Raw genomic sequence first — 18,261 nt, 5'->3', positions numbered from 1 at the left:
GTGGGACATGTATTTCCAGTAAGACATGTTCAAAATAGAGGCTTGAGTTCCTGACTGCCCCCTGTCTCGTATTTGTTTACATGGTGCTTTAAATGTGTAATCCCCGTGTAATTAAACATGACTCTGTTGATGGCCTTCTCGTACTCTGCAGAGGCGCCGGTGCAGTGGAGTGAATAAGTGTATTTGACTTGTGTTTTATGAATTTAATGTGTCTGTGTCAATGCTCATTGTCGTAGCTCAAGAGACGAACAGTGGCATGTTTGTCGTGGCAAACTCTTCGCTCTGCCAATGTACACTTAAAGCAAATGTATGATATTTGAACACATGCAACCCACATCTTGTAGTTTTAATCTTATCTTTATGCATGACAGCACACCTCTCTCCACGTCCTTCTTTGTGTTTTAATTTTGGAAGAGAATCCTGTTGGATTAGTTCAACACATTTCCCTTTATCCCATTGGGAGGCAGTTCCAAGTGGAGGGGATTACCTCAGTTTATCCCATTTCCTTTTAGTACAAAGTCACAAAGCAATTCAGAAAACAAAAAGAGCCCTTGATAAGACATTTTATTTCCTCACAACCTCACCTAACCTCCGAACTGTTCTGTAGCTAAAATCACGCCATAGTTTTCCAACATAAGCACTAGTTTCACTGACTGTATTATCTTGTTTTTGTTGTTGTTGTATTTATTGCTAGAGCATATCCCATGCTTTCTTAGCATTTCTCAAGATTTGGTCATTTGAAAACTCAATATTCATGGAATACATTTTGTTTATGTTGATCTCTCTCTCTTTTTTTTTGCAGTACAACTTTGTGGGTAGAATCCTTGGCCCTCGGGGACTCACAGCCAAGCAGCTGGAAGCGGAAACTGGATGTAAAATTATGGTGCGAGGCAAGAGTTCCATGAGAGACAAAAAGAAGGTAAGCAAAAATAAGTGGTGTATTTTAACCCTCATTATTTTTTCATGGCATACTCCTTTGATGTATCTAGAGTGACCTGAAAAATTCTATAATTATCTCTCTCTATGGCCGTTTGAGGTCATCATTCTTTGGTATGATGCAATAATTTCTAATTTTTCCCAGTCTGCTTCCATACGAAAGTATCCTCGTCGCAGTGTGTAAACTCGACACAGCAGCTTTTGGATGCCTGATGGCTGAATGCTGACATGTGATCTGTTTGCAAAAGGCTGTGCAGTGGAAAGTAAAAGAGGCAGTAGTAGTATGTAGTAAAGCAAGCAGGCAGACGGCCAAGGCCAGGGGCAGCCTCTATTTCTGGAGCCACTGCGCTGAGGTTGATGTTGGAGGCATAAAAAGCTCCCTACCATGTGGCTTTGTGTACTGAGATTCCAATCCTAGACTTTTTTTTCTTAATTTAAGATTGTTACTTAAAAACAAGTTCCCCTTTTCTATCCTGACTTGGTGCCATGCACTCCTTTACTATTTCAAAACAAAATAGTTAAGCAACAGTTGAAGGGCATATCTAAAGCACCTATTCAAATGAAAACATACCCCATTCAATACAAGATGTCTTTTTCTCTTTAAAGTACCAGCACCACCAGTAGTGTCTTATTTGGGTTTGGAAAGATCACCTGAACCATATTTTAAACATAGTTATGGCTGTCAGAATACAAAAAGTTATGTAACATCCCCATGGTTAGATTCCTGTGGTTGAAATGCTCTGTTTTGATGGCACATTGAAGATAAAAAAAAAGCTTACTTAATTTCCTGACATTAAAGTGCAGAGGCAAGTGACCTTACTATACTGCTGTGGCATCAGCATCATATCCATTTATGAGAAGGAGCTGCCTTAGTATTTGTAGTGAAAAATCTATCCTCTGGGATCAGTAAATACCCTGGTATGATCTGATGTGCCCGTTCTAGAATTATTCATCTTATCTGCTCTCTTTTTTTAGTCTGCAACTGTCTGCCAGGGATATTTTATTGTATTACATTTACATACAGAAATGTATTTCATCCATTTTCATTGAGGGAATACAACTTATCTGCACACACAAAGTCCACAGTGCATCATTACACAAACAATTTATGCTCGCAGACAGGCACATTTTAGGCTGAGTCGTAATCTTGCAAGCTCCCGGCAAACATTTTTTTCCCTTTGTTCTTTCATTTTTATGAAAACCGCCCGTTCTTGTTTTAATTTCGCTCTCTGTGCTCATTTCCCTTGGAGTGTGTTCATTAGAAGAAGAGACAATAAGGGCACTCTACTCTCTCGTCACAATTAGATCCACAAGTGGTGTACGAGAAGTGAATGTGTTCTGGTGCTTACAAAATTCCCAGTACACCCTTTACTCTTGGATCCCTGTCTCATCAAATTACACAACTTCTCATTGCTCTTCGGGATCTTGCTATTTTAGTTAATGACAGGTGTATAGATTTCACAAGTCACACAAAGCGTGTTATTCCTTGTATAGAATTTAAGAAGAAATATAGCCGTGGAGAACATTTAAGAGCCTCTTAATACGCATGATAGTCTATAATACTGTATATTGTAAAATTTATTATTCAATAAATGTACTTGAAGTAGTAGAAGGCTGAGATTTTCAGGAATTTGTCACCCCTTGGCACTGAACTCGGTCTTAAACTGTGTAGTTACATACTGCAGTTTTCTATTTAAATATTAATATAATATGTATATTCTGGAAGGTTGAGATAAAACCTCTGTAAAAGCTAAGCTTGAGCAATGTTTCTTTGCCCACTATGGACTGGGAATAACAATTTCGCCTTTTCATTGGTTTCCCAAGGATGGCCTAAAAATTCACATAGCTCTCGGATCTGATTCACAATTCTATTATTTTATTTATTTATTTAATTGTGACATATTACTACTAAAACCACCAAAGCCTTTGAAGGTGTTGCATAATTATGGCTCAGTTTCCGGCGAAACAACTCCTGCCAGTTTCTTCTTCATCTACATCCTCAACCCTCCTGTATTCTTCGCGTTATGCCCCATGGCAGCCCAGGAACCCACGGCAGCAGCTTTAGCCAGCGTGTTTATTCAGGATCCATTAGCGGCAGCATTTTTATGCTCTCAATAATTCAGCTGGTTGCTCCTGGGCCGCACTAGCTGACGGCAGGCGGGTTCAGTGAAGCCAGTATTGCTGTGTGTTTGAGAGAGAGAGCGAGACAGGGAAGCAAAGTGAATCACGGGCGAATGGAGAACAATGAAAGACAGTAAAGCAGCTCAACTAGAAAATGGGAGGAAGGATGTAGGTGAAGGGCGAAATGTGGTTATGCATACCGGTACAGATTTATTTTATTTCGTTTTTGGATGAAAGTCACTTGATGGGATTGGACCAGCTTCAGTTTATTTCCCCGACATACAAGTGTTAAAATATTTTCTCTTTAAGTTTACCTACTAGCTCATTTGTCTTAAGATTGAATTTTGGCTCTCTTACTCACCCATGCCATCTGCCATGCCTGCCAAATACGGGACAAGGCAAATTAAATGTTTTGGTCTCCAGCTATGTATATTAGTGCCTAATTATGCAATCAGTAGGTGTGCTTACATTACATATTAGGTTTGGCCTTGGTGGAAAACATGGCGGAACCCATCTGTGTATATGTGCAAGACAGGTCCACATTAAATAAGAGGAGACATACAATATTAAAGGATAATAACCCATCCCCAGATTCCCTTTAACTCTGATCAAATGCCTCTTGCAATGTTTTTCCTTATGACACATTTGTTCAGACAGAGCGTGTTGCACACTGAGTCATCAGGGAGCACTCGTTTTACGATCAACATTACTCTCTTATTTGTGATGCTTACTCTTCTGAGTTTGTTGTTCCTGGTGATTCTCTGCATCTCCTTAAAAGGTGTCCAATGGGAGGAAGCTAGAGTACCGTTTTGGGTGATTTTTGTGCAAACGGCAGCATGGTAAAAGTTCTGTCATGCAGGCTTCATTTAATGTGTTTGCATTGGAAGAAACAGTTCCAGCGGTAATCTTTTATTTGGCCAACCGCTTTTCCTGTTTTCGCGATTCCCAAATGAAACTGAAAATGGTTTGCATTATGTACAACAAAAAATGCTTGCAACCAAACAAAAACATAATATGCCAGAATATTTTTTTAAAATGTAATATTTTATGCTTCTTGTTAGTCATGGTCTTGTGCTTGCTTACACGGGCTCTCGAAATGTTAGTATACTTTGCAATGCAAGGTTAAATACAATGATGAACTAGACATTTGTTCCTAAAAATGTTTATTAAAGATACGAGGCTTACTCAAAGATATTACTAATCAACAGACCGTTTCCCACATTTAAGGCTTTTTCTTGAATTCCCTTTTACTCTAAAGATTTATTTGGTGAGCTCAGAGATACATTTTGTCCCCAAAAATCAACATTTTTTTCCCTCTGAAAGTTCAGTCTTTGTCAAATGTATTTTCTTTTCGGAACAGCACTGCCTTGCTTGCTGTTGTCCTTTACTGTGCCCTTCAGCTGTGTACTGCACCTGTTTAGACTCTTGACATTTAGCCTCAATTTTGATTAGCTGGTTGGCTCGAAGGGAAAAGTACTGTTCCAAGTTGAAGCATTGCATTCATTCAGTGCCACATGACGACTACTGCCACACAGTACAAAATCTGTTTTAGTACTAACCTTCACTGTTAATCACAAGGACTGAATTTCCTGCTCAAGTGTGTTCTGGAGCACTACCACACAAACTCTCAAGTGAAGTGTCAATGCAGTGTGTATAGTGTTTCCGCATGGAATGAAAACTTCTCCTTAAACCAAACGACTTCATGTTAGTCAGGTTCGGTCAGATGGCACACACCTTGCCTTGGTTGACATATACACAAAAAGTCTGGCTTTCGTAGGCAAGGACTTGTTGGAAGAAAAGTGGTTGCAGGGCTTTTATATGTATATTTAAACCACCACTTCCATTTCCACCCTTCTAGTATATGCTGAGTCCCCTTTCAGTTCTTGTATCCCCTAATAGTCCATAAGCAAACAGCTATGGTGGAATAATGGCCTAAGTGCTAAATCTAACCCCCCGTGTAGAAAAGGGGAAAATGAGAATGGAATATTGAACTTTTCTGTGAAGAGCAGTGCCATGGAAACAACTCTCTGTGGAGTAAAAAGCTGATGGGTGGCACTTGGCTTCGACCGTCATTCCTCCACGGTACTTTATCTCCGCAGGGTGCCAAAAACACAATGCAATGTTGCTGTTTAAAAAAACTCAACTGGTCCATTAATTTTGGATACTAATGGGTGTGGAGCATTTATTTTTTTGGTGTTCATTCAGGAACTAGTCTCCTAAAGAAGGGTGGTGCTTCAGAGCAAACACTTAACAGCAGACTATAGGCACTGGTACTCCAACACACCCACATTGTCATATTCACTCAAGCGTCTATGTTTTTCCAGGAGGAGCAGAACAGAGGAAAACCAAACTGGGAACACCTCAACGAAGACCTTCATGTCCTAATCACAGTTGAAGACACGCAGGCCAGAGCCGAGATCAAGATGAGTAGAGCTGTGGAGGAGGTGAAGAAACTCCTTGTACCCGCTGTAAGTACACATTTATTTTACCATTTATTTTATATTACATTTACATTTATTTTATATTTATTTTTAAGAGTTGGAGCCAACCAAGTTGACCTCTTGCTTATTCTTAGCTTTTTCCATCTAAACAACAGAAGTGCATATGGTACACCGCTCACTGTTAGCATCCTGTTTACGAGCGTACCTAGTCCAAGAGAACAGCTTGGCCGAGCGGGGGGAAGAAAATGCTGGCGGCACTCCCACTGTGACTGCCACATTCCATCTCTGCTACTCCCTCAATAGTTGCCGCCATTATTCTGGCAAGTGGCAAGCTTTTTCCATGTTTACTGTGGTGACCAGGTGGACAGGGCAGCTGAAGGCCTAGATTTATCATCAGGTGGCAGTACATTAGAGTTGGTGGTCTCGAGAAGCTGGGGGTTAGTTAGTGCCAAGACAATGTTGTGGTGGAGAAGTAATGTAGCATTTCAAAATGGGTTTGAATGTGTATGGAGAATGTTTTTTTGTGTGTTGCTTATACCATGGGTAGGTTAAATACATTTAAAACAAACCCTATATTTTTTTAATTGTCGTATTGCATTAACCAGTTTCTTATTTGGTATTTAATGATATCCTTAAAAAAATTCAAATAACATATATTTGTAAGCTAAACAGTCTTGGAACAACCAAAGGTTTTTTTGTGTTTATTGATAAGCATACATTTTTCACATAGTTATCCAGATACGATAACCATAAATCTGTCTGATAAATCCAGATAAAAGATTTATGATGGGCTCATAATGCTTCATGCTGTATTGTACACTCGGTCAAATATAAATGTCAATCGCTTTTTTATTAAGTCAAAATAAATGACTGTAAGTTCCCTTGAACCCCCCAGGATACCACATATTTGTCGTGTCATTTCACAGACATGAGTGGGTGGGTGGGCTGGCCTGCTGGCTGGCAATAATGCCCCTTTTCACGCTGAACTGAATTGAATTTAAGTGCAGCTTCGGTATGTGGCCATTGTACTAATGAAGGGCATCTTCCTCATATCAGGCGATGTAAAAAAAAAATCCCCTTTAGGAAAATCCATCACAAAACAAAATGAGGTCACGCTTTTATTCCTTTTCAGTGAACAAGCTTTAAGGAACAACAAAAATTACCTCTTTTAAACCCTTGCAGCTTTGTGTTTGCCACTTGAGCCTTAAATTAATATATAGAATTAGACAACAAATGTCAACCCTTCTCTACCCTTTCCTAAGGAATTAGAACTTTTCACTTAGGGAGGTAAAACGGTAGATTTGTTAGTAGTGTTTTATGGTGTTTATATTGTGTTTGATTTTAATATGTTGTGCTAATACTTTTATCCGTTAAACATTGAATTCATTGGGTGCCATTGGCATTTATGGTTTGTCATGCATGGCTGGTGGTGACTGCTTTAGGTTTTTTGTAACGTGTGGGTGTGTGCAATATGACGATATTAGTCCATGAAGATCGTCAACATGTTTGCAATCTCATGAAACCGAACAATCGTTAAATCGTCCTAGTGTGTGTCGGGGAAAACCCTGTGGTTCTTTTGACGAGCGCATCAACGTGATATCATGACATAATATGGCTGCCTCGCTGGATATAAACGTTATGTGGCAGCTGCTTGTTAAGTGATACGTGCGATTGCCTAATGATGAAACGTGTGATGCAATTATATGCTTCAATTTAGCGCTCCTTGGTCCCAATCGATTGATAACTCATATCTGTTGTTCACTCAGTCCGCCAAAGGTGCCACTCCACACTGGACCGTGTTTTAGGCCAAGTTGGTTGGGAAACAGAAAATGAATTGTGATAAAATGGAGTTGTAATTTTATTTTTAAACTGTAATATGATCTCTTTGCCTAACCCTAATTTGATGTGAAAGCACCTTCACTTTTACCATAGTGTATGTTCTAGTTGTTTAAGGAATAAACAGTCCAAAAGCAAACAATGTAATGATAAGCAAATAAATATTGTATAAGGAACAAAAAAATGGTGAGGATTATGATAATGACCATTATCGTGATAACCATTACGTAATCAATGAGCTGCTGCCCTTTTGTAGTCAAACAGTGTAATGGCTGAGATTGCAGACACCTATTGGAGCATGGCAACTGCAATTGCCTGTTCCTAGACCCTCTGCTTTGCTTTCAGCTGTGGTCGTTTGCTCCCGTGAACTTTTGAACCTCACCACATTAACCTGGAGTGAGGATAATGTCTGCAAGATGAGAGACATGCAGTGAGAGATGGGTAGAAGGGCATGATAGACCTTTCCTTTCAAGTGTGGATTTCCTCCGCTGATCCTACCCTCGCTCACACACGAGGTGTGCGATCTCATCCTGCATCCACATGTACATGCACACGGGCACGCACTTTTACACATTATACCAAATTGTGCTCCTCATCACTTGGCTCTCTGGTAAGATCCTCATACAGAGAGAGCAGGGAGAAGCTATCTATACTTTTTCTGACCTCCAGTCACAGTCACTTATATAAAACAACAGGAAAACCTCCCAGCCTTAAGTGAAGCACTTTGTGTATTACCCACATATAATGCAGGCTTCACCACAGTTAGACTCATAGTCACTCAGATTTTGCGATAAAGATGCTGCGGAAAAATAGATGCTTCAAAAGCAGTGACTATTTATTATAATATTACATTTCATTAACATTGAAATAATCAATGCATGCCATTGGCCCTTTGCTTAAAAAAAGGTAGTGTAAATCCCTAGATGTAAATATAAACCTGTTGCCTTGGAGATAATTTCACAGTGCATCATATTTTGCTCTGACAGATTTAATTGTTACGCTGCGTAGATAAATCGGCATCGTTTGTAATTTTAAGTGTTTCTGTAAATCCATTTGTACTAGTATACTGGTGTTGTTCATCTACAGTATTATTAGCGTCGCATATATGGTCTGTAGATGTGGCGAATGCCGATAGGCAAGCAATCTATTTAAACAACACGTCCGCACTGAACATTTTTTTCCAATAATCACATGTTTTGTCTTTATTCTATTTCAACTCTCATTCGTTTCTCCTCCTCTGTCAGCGGTGTATGACAAATGAGTACATAACACCATCTGGCCGCATCCATCCATGTGTTTCCCCATTTAATGAGGTTTATTTTCTTAGGTCCGGGCCATCACTGTCAGTTCCCTATATTTATTTTTAATGTACCGCATGCACAATACTTATTTTGTCAATACATACGGAGGGGAACAGGCATCATGTTCGATTGAAGACACTATCTTGTATACCACTGTGCAATTGATCTTACGTAAACATTTATGCTTGTTTGATGATAAATGATAATGGGATCCCTTAGATAACCTGCAGCCTAATGGGATGTAATTTAATGAAAGCTAGGCAACATATTGTACATTTGTTGGCATCATTCCACAAATGCAATGAATCACATCAAAAAGCAAAAATGCATTATTAACCTTATAAACCCATCTTCAATCAAATAACTTAGAAATGTATTTATTCTACCACCTTAAAATGAACTCCGTACAGCCTTTACTACCATTGACGGCCAGTCTATTTAGTCCGGGAAGACTAACAGAGAATGATCATGTTTAAGCCGATCAGTTAGCCAACAAATGGATTATCGAAACTTAATCGGTTTATATGGACGTTTTGATTAATCACCAACCAACAAACAAACGAGCTCACACAGTCGGGACAGTCCCCAGATTCACAACACCAACCTTAGAACCAACCACCAGGCAGCAATGCTAACCATTCTTAAGATGTATGCTGACATTTTATAAGAATCCTATGGGTTAGTGTGAGTGTCACAGCAGCTGCCATGTTAAGTCAGATGACCTTGTGTCTTGTATTCTGCTGGCAGCTCTATGCTGCCTCACAAGAATAAACCAAAAGGACAGCTCAAATTATTTTCTATTATTTTGAACAAGAGTACATTTTTTGATGATTTCAGCCAAAAGTACTTGGCCAGAAATACAGGTACGTACGCGGGCCGCCTGCCCATCCATTTATTTACAGTAAGGAGGGGAAACGCAATACCACCTTAACAAACATGTTTTTCTGAGATTATTAGTTGCATTTATGCCAACACCTTGTAGCCAGAACACATTCTGCTGGAGGGACTTGAGCTTGTCTTGGCAAAAGGAATCCTTCCTGCTATTTGTCCAACCACTTTCTCCATCTGCCCATCCCTACTAGTGTCACACTTTAATGGCCTCCTATGGGCCAGACAGGTGGCTCTCACCTATAAGAAACTGTGCCCCTGTAGAGATAACTCTGGCCACATTTCCAATCGAAATTTAACAAAACACTGAAGTCACTATGTCTGAATATATACTCTAGATATTTATTTGGCTTATCTGAAACTGAGTCATAATTAGAACCATGCATCACAAATGGACATCAACATAAATTCTGTTATTATTCCAGTTTAACTTGTTTTAGCAAAACCCAATTTTTATTTTCTGCAATATGTAAACGCAGACGTTGGCACACTTTGATCCCTTTAATAGAGTTCTTGCAAGGAAATAGGATTACCGCAAACTCACCTTTGGGTGATTGGGTAATTTAGCTCCTCCCACACACACATCCTTGTTACCCACGTAAGTTTTGACAGGATTAAACCAGAGTAGAGGCCATACCTGCAAACCAACACAAAATGTCGTGGTTGGTTTGAACACAGATCCTTGAAAGCATCACCATACAATTTGGCTGGATAAGGATTTAACTGTTTTTTGGTACTGCTTCAGTTGTGTTGCAGATGGAATTGGTATTCCTGAAGTCATTAAAGACTTGGTTTCTAGAATTGACTCTGCCGGACCAGGCAGGTTCTATGTTGGAGTCATTCCAATTCTACTTTTCATTTTTTTGTCCTTCACTAAAGCTGCGGTGATCATCTCTGAGTCAGGATCTCAAAATCTGATGCAAATCCTCCGCCAGTATTTAAAGCTCCCTCCAAATCATCCCTAGCCAAATCCCTCCAAGATATTCCCTGCTCGATTGGAGGGCATTAAAGGATCGCGAGTGACAGAACAATACACCGTCTGGCAGGCTGTTCGAATAAGGGATAAATACAAAGGGTTGAGGAGAGTAGAATTTGGGACCATATGAAGGATACAGATTTGATGTTAAGGCTGACAGGGGTTAACAAGGAACAAGAGACGAGTGACAGCTGCTTGTTGGGTTGTACAACACCATGTTGTACAACTGTATCAACCTGCCTTCTCTTAGTCCGCTACATCATTCATCATATCTGATGCAGCTGCAATGATTGTGCTGTTATCTCTGTATATACTCTGTATATTATTCATGTCAACTTTAATCCACTCTTAATGCTGTTATGTTACATGAAATGCAAGCCTGCTTTAAGAATGAACATCATCACTCAGAATTTCCAAGCAAAACTCAAGTAAACTCAATTAGATGAATATTTTACATCAAACTGATTTTTTAAAGCCATGGACTTGGTCAGTTTTGTAATGAGCAGGAAGTACAGTATTAGGACAAGAGCTACCGTCTGAACTTCAATACCACTTCACTAAGCCGTTTGATTGACTGTAATGGGGAGGAGCAGCCGCAAAGTGTTTGTAATAATCTGACTGAAGTCAGGTTCACGTCTATGCTAATGAGCGAGGGTGTTGGCGGGTTTTGCATGACTAATGGAGCTCGTCGCTAACAGAGCTGTCTCGGACTCAGGGAGGGAGCAAAAGGTGCGAAGCGGAAATAAAGATGCTTTGCTAGAAAAGTTGGGATGATTTCAAGTTGTAAAAGTGTTTTCAGACATTGCATTGATTTGGTTATTTTCTCAATTATAAAGGCACATCCTCCCTCATATTGACCTTCAAAGGTTATGTTGAGCAGGCATTGTCATTGTCATGGGATAAAGAATGTTGTCTGTTAAATGTGGCAAATTATCCGTGAAAACCATTGTTGTCCCCCAGCTGCCTGTAGCCTTGCCAGTAAAATATAACGAAGCATTTTGATTACATGATTACAATTTTTGTAGAGTGGAATTTGTTATTGGCGAAAGGAAGTCACTAACCACTCACCCATCGGGCTGCCTAAATGAGGTTAGTTGATGTTATTATTTTCTTTGGAAATGGTTCTTGGGTTTATCCTGGGGTAACCTTCCAAGCGCCTATGCGGCATATTTTTTTAGCAATAATGTGCATTTTTCTTCAATTTGACAAGATCAGAAATATTGTCAAATGAAAAACTCATTTTCAAAAGCCACTGACAGCCACAGCAGGATTATGTAAGAGCCGCATGTGGATCAGGCATCTGGGTTGCCCAACACCAAACTAACCTAAAAATGAGGGTCAGGTTTGTTAACCAGTTCAATATTTTTTCCCTCTTTTTAATACACACTATACATTTGCTTCAGTCGCCTCAAATTAATGAGCTTCGTCATTTTGTTTATTTTTCTGTTGAAATGTTTTGAGGCCCATTACCACTGCACATTTCTTCCTTCTCCTCAAGCATGCCACTTTTCGTGTAGAGTGTGGAATTGTTGATTAGTCATCTTGGCAGCGTGGTGGGAGTAATCATTTTCCAACAGATGTTAGTTTGGGAAGAGAGCAAACAAAAATAGGAAATGGTGTATAAAAAAGCTGCTGTCGCTACTGGTTCCACCCTTCAGCAGCATATAAAGTCATCCTCTCCTCCCCCTTATTGGGCTATCCCTCCCCACTCACTACCTTATTCCACCCCATGCTTTATCCCAGGAGGCGATCAGGGTAGGTTATGTTTACCTCGGAGGTAATTGTGCTGGTTTGGAGAGGTTAACCCTGTTCCTGCTAAGGCCCAACAGATTACGTGCGTGCGGTCAAGTGTGTGTAGATTTGCAGTGACTGGCAGTGAGGCCAATGATGGAAAGCAAGCCACTGCTTGTGTCAACCCGCGAGGGAGCAAGCAAATTGGTTTTCACTGGGCTGTCTCGTACTCTCTCCAGGTATCCCGCTCCGCCTCTATTTTCTCGTCCATCATTTACACTTTGTCACTGTTCTCCTACTCCTGCCGGAGGATCTCCCTGCACACCTGTTATTTAATTGCTCTAAACTGGGCTGCTATATAGAGCGACTCTTTTGGTTGTCATAGAACCCACCAATTACACCTTTGGTCTCTTGTAAAGAAACAGGCCAGGATTCTATGAAAGTAAGAGATATTGTGCCCATCTGTTGCATCTTGTTACAGGGATGACAAGGAATTGTAATTTGGTGCACTAATAGCGGATAATTAGGAATGTTGGAGGGATGATATGTTTTGACATAGAGATCGATACTATAACGACAGTCGATATTACTTTCGCCAATGATTATTAAAGATAAACTTGATTTGTCTGTTACAGATTTTGGAGATTAATTCAAGATCGCATATTAACTAATATGGTGTCATTTACAGCAACAGACATTCAATCCATTTGTACTTTTATCAGCACCATTGGCGGTGAATGAATGAATTAAATGCGAAAGTCACAATTGACAATCTAGCATGCATGGTGTGACCCCATTGCAACAGTGTCAGGAAGGCAGTGGGACATGACTAACCTACTTTATCTCATCACACTGCTGTCTACCTTCAGTTTCCCTTAGCTCACTAACACAACCCCCCCACACCGCGCTACCCCACCACTACTCCTCCCTGATAGCTTTTACCGCTCTGCTGATCGCACAAATAGGCCTCATTGATTGAATCTGATTCTCGTAGATAGAGCCGCTTTATTGAGTGGCATTTTGATCCACTGATGGACAGGTGAGGGAAGGAAGAAGCTTGCTTGTACATGCATACATGTGTGCATGTTATGAATACGAAAGGGAAACTTCCTCTTTTATCCGTCTCGCAAGCAACTATCCCTCACTAGTCTCTCGGGCTTAGCCGTTTGCAGATCATTACAGACATGCACTCTTTTTTTGCGTTAATGTTTTATAGCTGGTGAATCTGTAGAAAAGAGTCTCTTAATTGCGGCAAGATTAAAGAGTTAAACTGTGGTCCCTCATGGGGATCATCAAACATTGATCCAAGCAGCGTCTGCGGTTGGGAAGCATTCGCAACACGACATGTTCTAAAATAATAGTACTCCACTCCCGACGGTCCCGAACAGTATGATCTGGGTTCTTCTCCCCCACATCTCACAGCTGATGTGTGCAGACATTGCCGAGCTGTCATCTCTTCTGTCTCGAGCAAACTGGAACACTTAAACTGCCAAGTGTACTTGCCTAGGTTTTACAGAATACTGGTGGAAAGACAATGTGAGGGGAAAAATGTAGGTGAATGTCAGAGTGGTGAATCTATCAAATTAGCTTCTGTTGGGAAAAAAAATTGAAATATGGTTGGGGATTTAGCCTACAAACTGCATTTTGTGAAGATGGAATTCACTTGACAACTTGGCTGCAGTCCGACTGTTGTAGATGCAGCATCATACCAGCATCACACTAGCTCTTTATCAACAGTCACCTATGCCAACTAGAGCATGCATCTTGAAAGAGACATAAACGCAGCAGCCTTCATTTGTGCTTTAGTTTTTTTTAAGTTCTGAAAAGTTAATGAATTGTGATTAAACACTGTCGTCTACTCTGCCTTTTGTTTTTTGGTTCTCCTTGCTGCTGTTGTTTGGAATTTTTAATTAATCTGTCCACATCGAGTGTTGCAATAGGGAATTAGTAATGATTTTTTTTGGTGCTTCTCATGGGTGATTTAATTTGTTAGCCAATGATCTGATGCTTCTTCATTTACTCTGCTATCGTTATTTCTGTCAACAATTAATGTAAAACACCACCCTTGTACCAATCATAGCGAGATGAAACTAGAAAGCCTAGTTAGGGTCTCCAGATTTGAAAAAACTGCACAAATTCTTTATATCTCCAATACTTAATTCACTTTGAACCATTAAACCTTGGAGATACATATTATTTAAATAATATATTGTTATGGCTTTTTTTTTGCCATTGACCTTAAAACTGACACCTGTGCCGCAACTTCGTTATGCGTTCAATCATAATTTAATTCAAGAACTGTAAAGTGTGCGGTGGCGCTACTAATTGCATTCCTGTTTCTATCCTGTCTTCTGCTTCATCTTTAAAGGGGAACGTTAATCGTGGTCACGACTGCTAACTTTCTTGTCTTATTAATTGGAAAGGCCGGTCCACTGAACACACAGAACCACACACACACACACACACACACACACACACACACACACACTGTGACTTCTGACTCCCTTGTATTTAGTCAAGAGAGAGCAACCTGTCAATTTTCCCTTAACCTTGCACATAGTCACTCCCTCACACTCAATGTAGCAAGAAGAGTCTCAGGGGAAGATTAACTCTTCACCCCACTCTTTTTCTTCCCCTTCTTTCCTTATCAGCACCTCAATAAGCGCAGACTGTTGCCCAAAGTATTTGTGAGTGAGAATCAAGCCCAATTGCTGGTCTCCACTTCTCCTTTTCACATGGAGAATGTGGGTCCTCTAATTTTACCGTAATGAAAGTGGCTGCCACATTTGTATTTATTTATCCAAGCATTAGATGATGGGAGTGACATACACCAGGCTGGTTATTGTGGATTTGATTGGACACAAGGGAGTCTAGAAAATTACTACAATTATCTTTTGATTTGGTTTAGGAATATATATTTATATGATCTCTTTTGGCATTTGTCCCCCAAATACCAGCCCTTTCAGTCACAATGACAGCAAATAAGTTAATCCTAATTGTCAAGGAATCCTTGATGCATTTCAGACCATTTGTGTTGATTGGCGGCTACTTTTTTTACAGGCGGAGGGAGAAGACAATTTGAAGAAGATCCAGCTGATGGAGTTGGCCATTCTCAATGGGACATATCGAGACAACAACGTCAAAGCGCGTAAGTGAACTACGATTAACACCACTAATCTATATAAATTTCATTGGAGAACACCAATTTTTTTATCAGCATGCTACACATTCAATTTAGACAATTTACCAAATCGACATTGCAACATACTTAAGTCGTTATGACCATGGAATCAATGTTTTGTATGTAGTTGTGTACATATTATATGCATCCACAAAATAACCAAATCATTTGTGATAACCTGCTCCATCACAAGTATTAGGAGACCTTCCTTTTTTGTCCTCCATGTACATTTCTCCTTCATCCATTCTTTTTACATCCATCTTTTTTTCTCCAGCCATGGTTGCTCAATATCCACTTGCTCTTAGCTTTGCAACGCACCGCTGGAGCTCCTTTTGTTCAACCTCTGCATGTCGCCATATAGTTCACAAATCTGCTTAGGAAAGAAGCAACAATATATCAAATAACCACACTAATAACCGAAATGCATACTTGCAGTCCTCAATGTCACTGTGATCACAATTGCTGCACAATGAAACTGCAATTATTTCACTGTTAGATGTGTCTAAATGTTTGAATGAATAAAAATGCTTACTGTGATTTAGGCTTTTGATGGAATTTCACCTTAGGCTACATTGCTTGCTTACAGCAGCATTGTTTTGCTCTAAAAGTATTGAGACTATTGAATTGACATTTTAGCGCTTTGTCAAATTCTACATAAAATCTCCCAAGATGACATTACATCAAAATGCACTGTATTTCTTTTTTTATGATTTGATTATTTTGGTGTATTTTAAATCAATCAAATCCAGTCTACGGAATGAATTGATTATTAAAATAGTTGTCTAATTGTATGATCTAAAATTTGTTGGTTTAGTTATGGCACCCCCAATTGAGATTGAAACCAATTCCATGTCTGTCTCAATTTATTCAAGAGACAATTTACCAACTAGTTCCTCACAATTGACAGAACTATTAATATATTTATTAGTGTGCCAATCCCTAATGGTAAAACAGATGCTATTTGGATCATTTTGTATCCTTTATTTTTCATTTCCCTTTGGGACGCTTACACAATGTGGCATGTACAAACTCTTGAAATTGTAAGTTACCAATGTATTACGGAAGCACTAATCAACTCCAGACAATTCGACAAAAAAATGTGACTTGGTATTGGGCTTTTTATATGTGCACAAAAAAATGTTTTAGTGGTTACGTATGGATTGGGTGGATCTCAAATCAACGAGGTAAACTTAAAATGAACTGTGCGATGTATTTCTAGCACTCGTCAAGAGTTTGTACCTTATAATCATTCACTGTGCTAATCATATCAGCCTTTTGATGTTTCACCTCTGCCAAGTTGCCAAAAACAATTTGGGTCTGTGTGTGTGTTGTTCACGCCAATCCTCATGCTATTTCAATGTAAGAGCTGCTGCCAAGGTGATTTGTATGCTTTTCATTGGGAAGACAGCAAGCTTGTTTTGGTGTGAGGGGTATTTTGTTTTGCTTTGTGGTTCACCACCATGATCATTGCATGGACTAATTTTACCTTTTGCCCCTTCCCTCCCCTCCTCTCTCCCTGCCAACTCTTTTTTTCCTCCTTTTGTATTTTCACCTTTCACTATTTCATCTGTGATAACCAACAATGCCACTTGGCTTTTTCCTCTTGTCTTTCTGTCTTCTTTCCACCTCTGTCTTTCGCTCTCTTCGCTTATGGCAGCCACCCTTGCGTTCTCTCTTGCAGCGGCGGCGGCGGCCGCTCAGGGACCCCGCCTTATAGCGGCACCCACAGGTCAGGTGTTGCCGCCCCCGGGACTCCGGGCCCAGACTCCCGCCGGGGCCCCCATCATGAACCTCATCCGGCCAGCTCAGATGGCCGCCATGCTGCCCAGCGGCACACCGACTCTGGTGCCGCCCACGCCTGACACTGGGCTCATCTACACCACCCCCTATGATTACCCTTACGCCCTGGCACCCACCTCCTTGCTGGAGTACCCCATCGAGCACAGTGGGGTTTTAGGTAAGCGGGCCTGGGGAAGCATGAGTACGGCGGGCACGGCGGCCCACTTTAGCCAGCCTGTGCAGGAGGGCAGCTTGTTTTACCCCGGACTCGGGTTGCTGGACACGGCTACCATGAGCCACAGTCAAGACTTTCTGAAAGGTAAATACGTGGTGTCCACCTGAAGAACTAAAGAGAGGTCAGAGTGGACAAAAGGCGGTGACGCTCTGTAGCTAATGTGGACATTTTGATCTAACATCAAAACTGGAAGGGGGGAAATGACTAGCAATTTTGCCCCGAAGGTCACTACATAGTTCGGTTTCGCTCCTCGCTTCCAGGTAGACACCGTCTCGACTCTGCATGGTTTACACCGGCGGACTTAGCTGAGTCTGAAATGAGGCAGCCCGACAGAAACAAGTTAGCGTATACGCAGCCCGCTCCCTAACCCTTTCATGCACTGGCCTGGAGGCATATTCAGTCTGGCAGTAGATCCCTTCGGATTTCTACTGCTTCTGAAATGATTTTTCTCTGCTGCAGGCAGGCCTTGATGCCCACAGATAGTCCCTCTGTCACTCCCGCTGGGGATGTTCATTAAATTCCTCCAGTCGTATTATTTTCTTCTCCTCCCATGCCTCCCTTTGTTGTCTCAGCTTCACCCCCGGTGAACCTGGTCTTTGCGTAAATAGCCAAGCTTCCCCTCCATTCGATGCCAGTCGTCCAGTTCACTACGATGGCCCATCTATTACACCCGTTCTCTGTGGTACTTTTAACAGACCAAAGAGACAAGTTTCAATTGAACAATAGTGACGCCAAACGCCAGCAAAAATCGACAAATCCAGATGTTCCTCTCGCTTTAATTTGACACATTGCGATGTTATGTGAAGCTTGAGGTTAGCTAACCTTTGGATAGTGCC

The 18,261-nt window shown here is 40.7% G+C and overlaps 1 protein-coding gene across 6 annotated transcripts in view; it reads left to right on the top strand.

Moving 5' to 3' along the window:
- qkia (QKI, KH domain containing, RNA binding a) overlaps positions 1-18,261 on the top strand; it is a 44,083-nt gene that overhangs the window by 20,814 nt on the left and 5,008 nt on the right. For 2 of the 6 annotated variants that reach the window (XM_077731009.1, XM_077731005.1), the window contains exons 3-6: positions 803-919; positions 5,382-5,525; positions 15,291-15,378; positions 17,069-17,509. In XM_077731009.1, the coding sequence (XP_077587135.1) occupies positions 803-919; positions 5,382-5,525; positions 15,291-15,378; positions 17,069-17,509 (790 nt within the window). The remainder of the gene's footprint in view (positions 1-802; positions 920-5,381; positions 5,526-15,290; positions 15,379-17,068; positions 17,510-18,261) is intronic. The other 4 variants (XM_077731010.1, XM_077731007.1, XM_077731006.1 and 1 more) reach the window with 3 other exon arrangements.

This window comes from Stigmatopora nigra, chromosome 13 (genome assembly GCF_051989575.1).
Source record: "Stigmatopora nigra isolate UIUO_SnigA chromosome 13, RoL_Snig_1.1, whole genome shotgun sequence".
Classification (NCBI taxonomy): domain Eukaryota; kingdom Metazoa; phylum Chordata; class Actinopteri; order Syngnathiformes; family Syngnathidae; genus Stigmatopora; species Stigmatopora nigra.
Note: the sequence above shows the minus strand (reverse complement) of the source record. Positions and strands in the feature narration are given on the sequence as shown.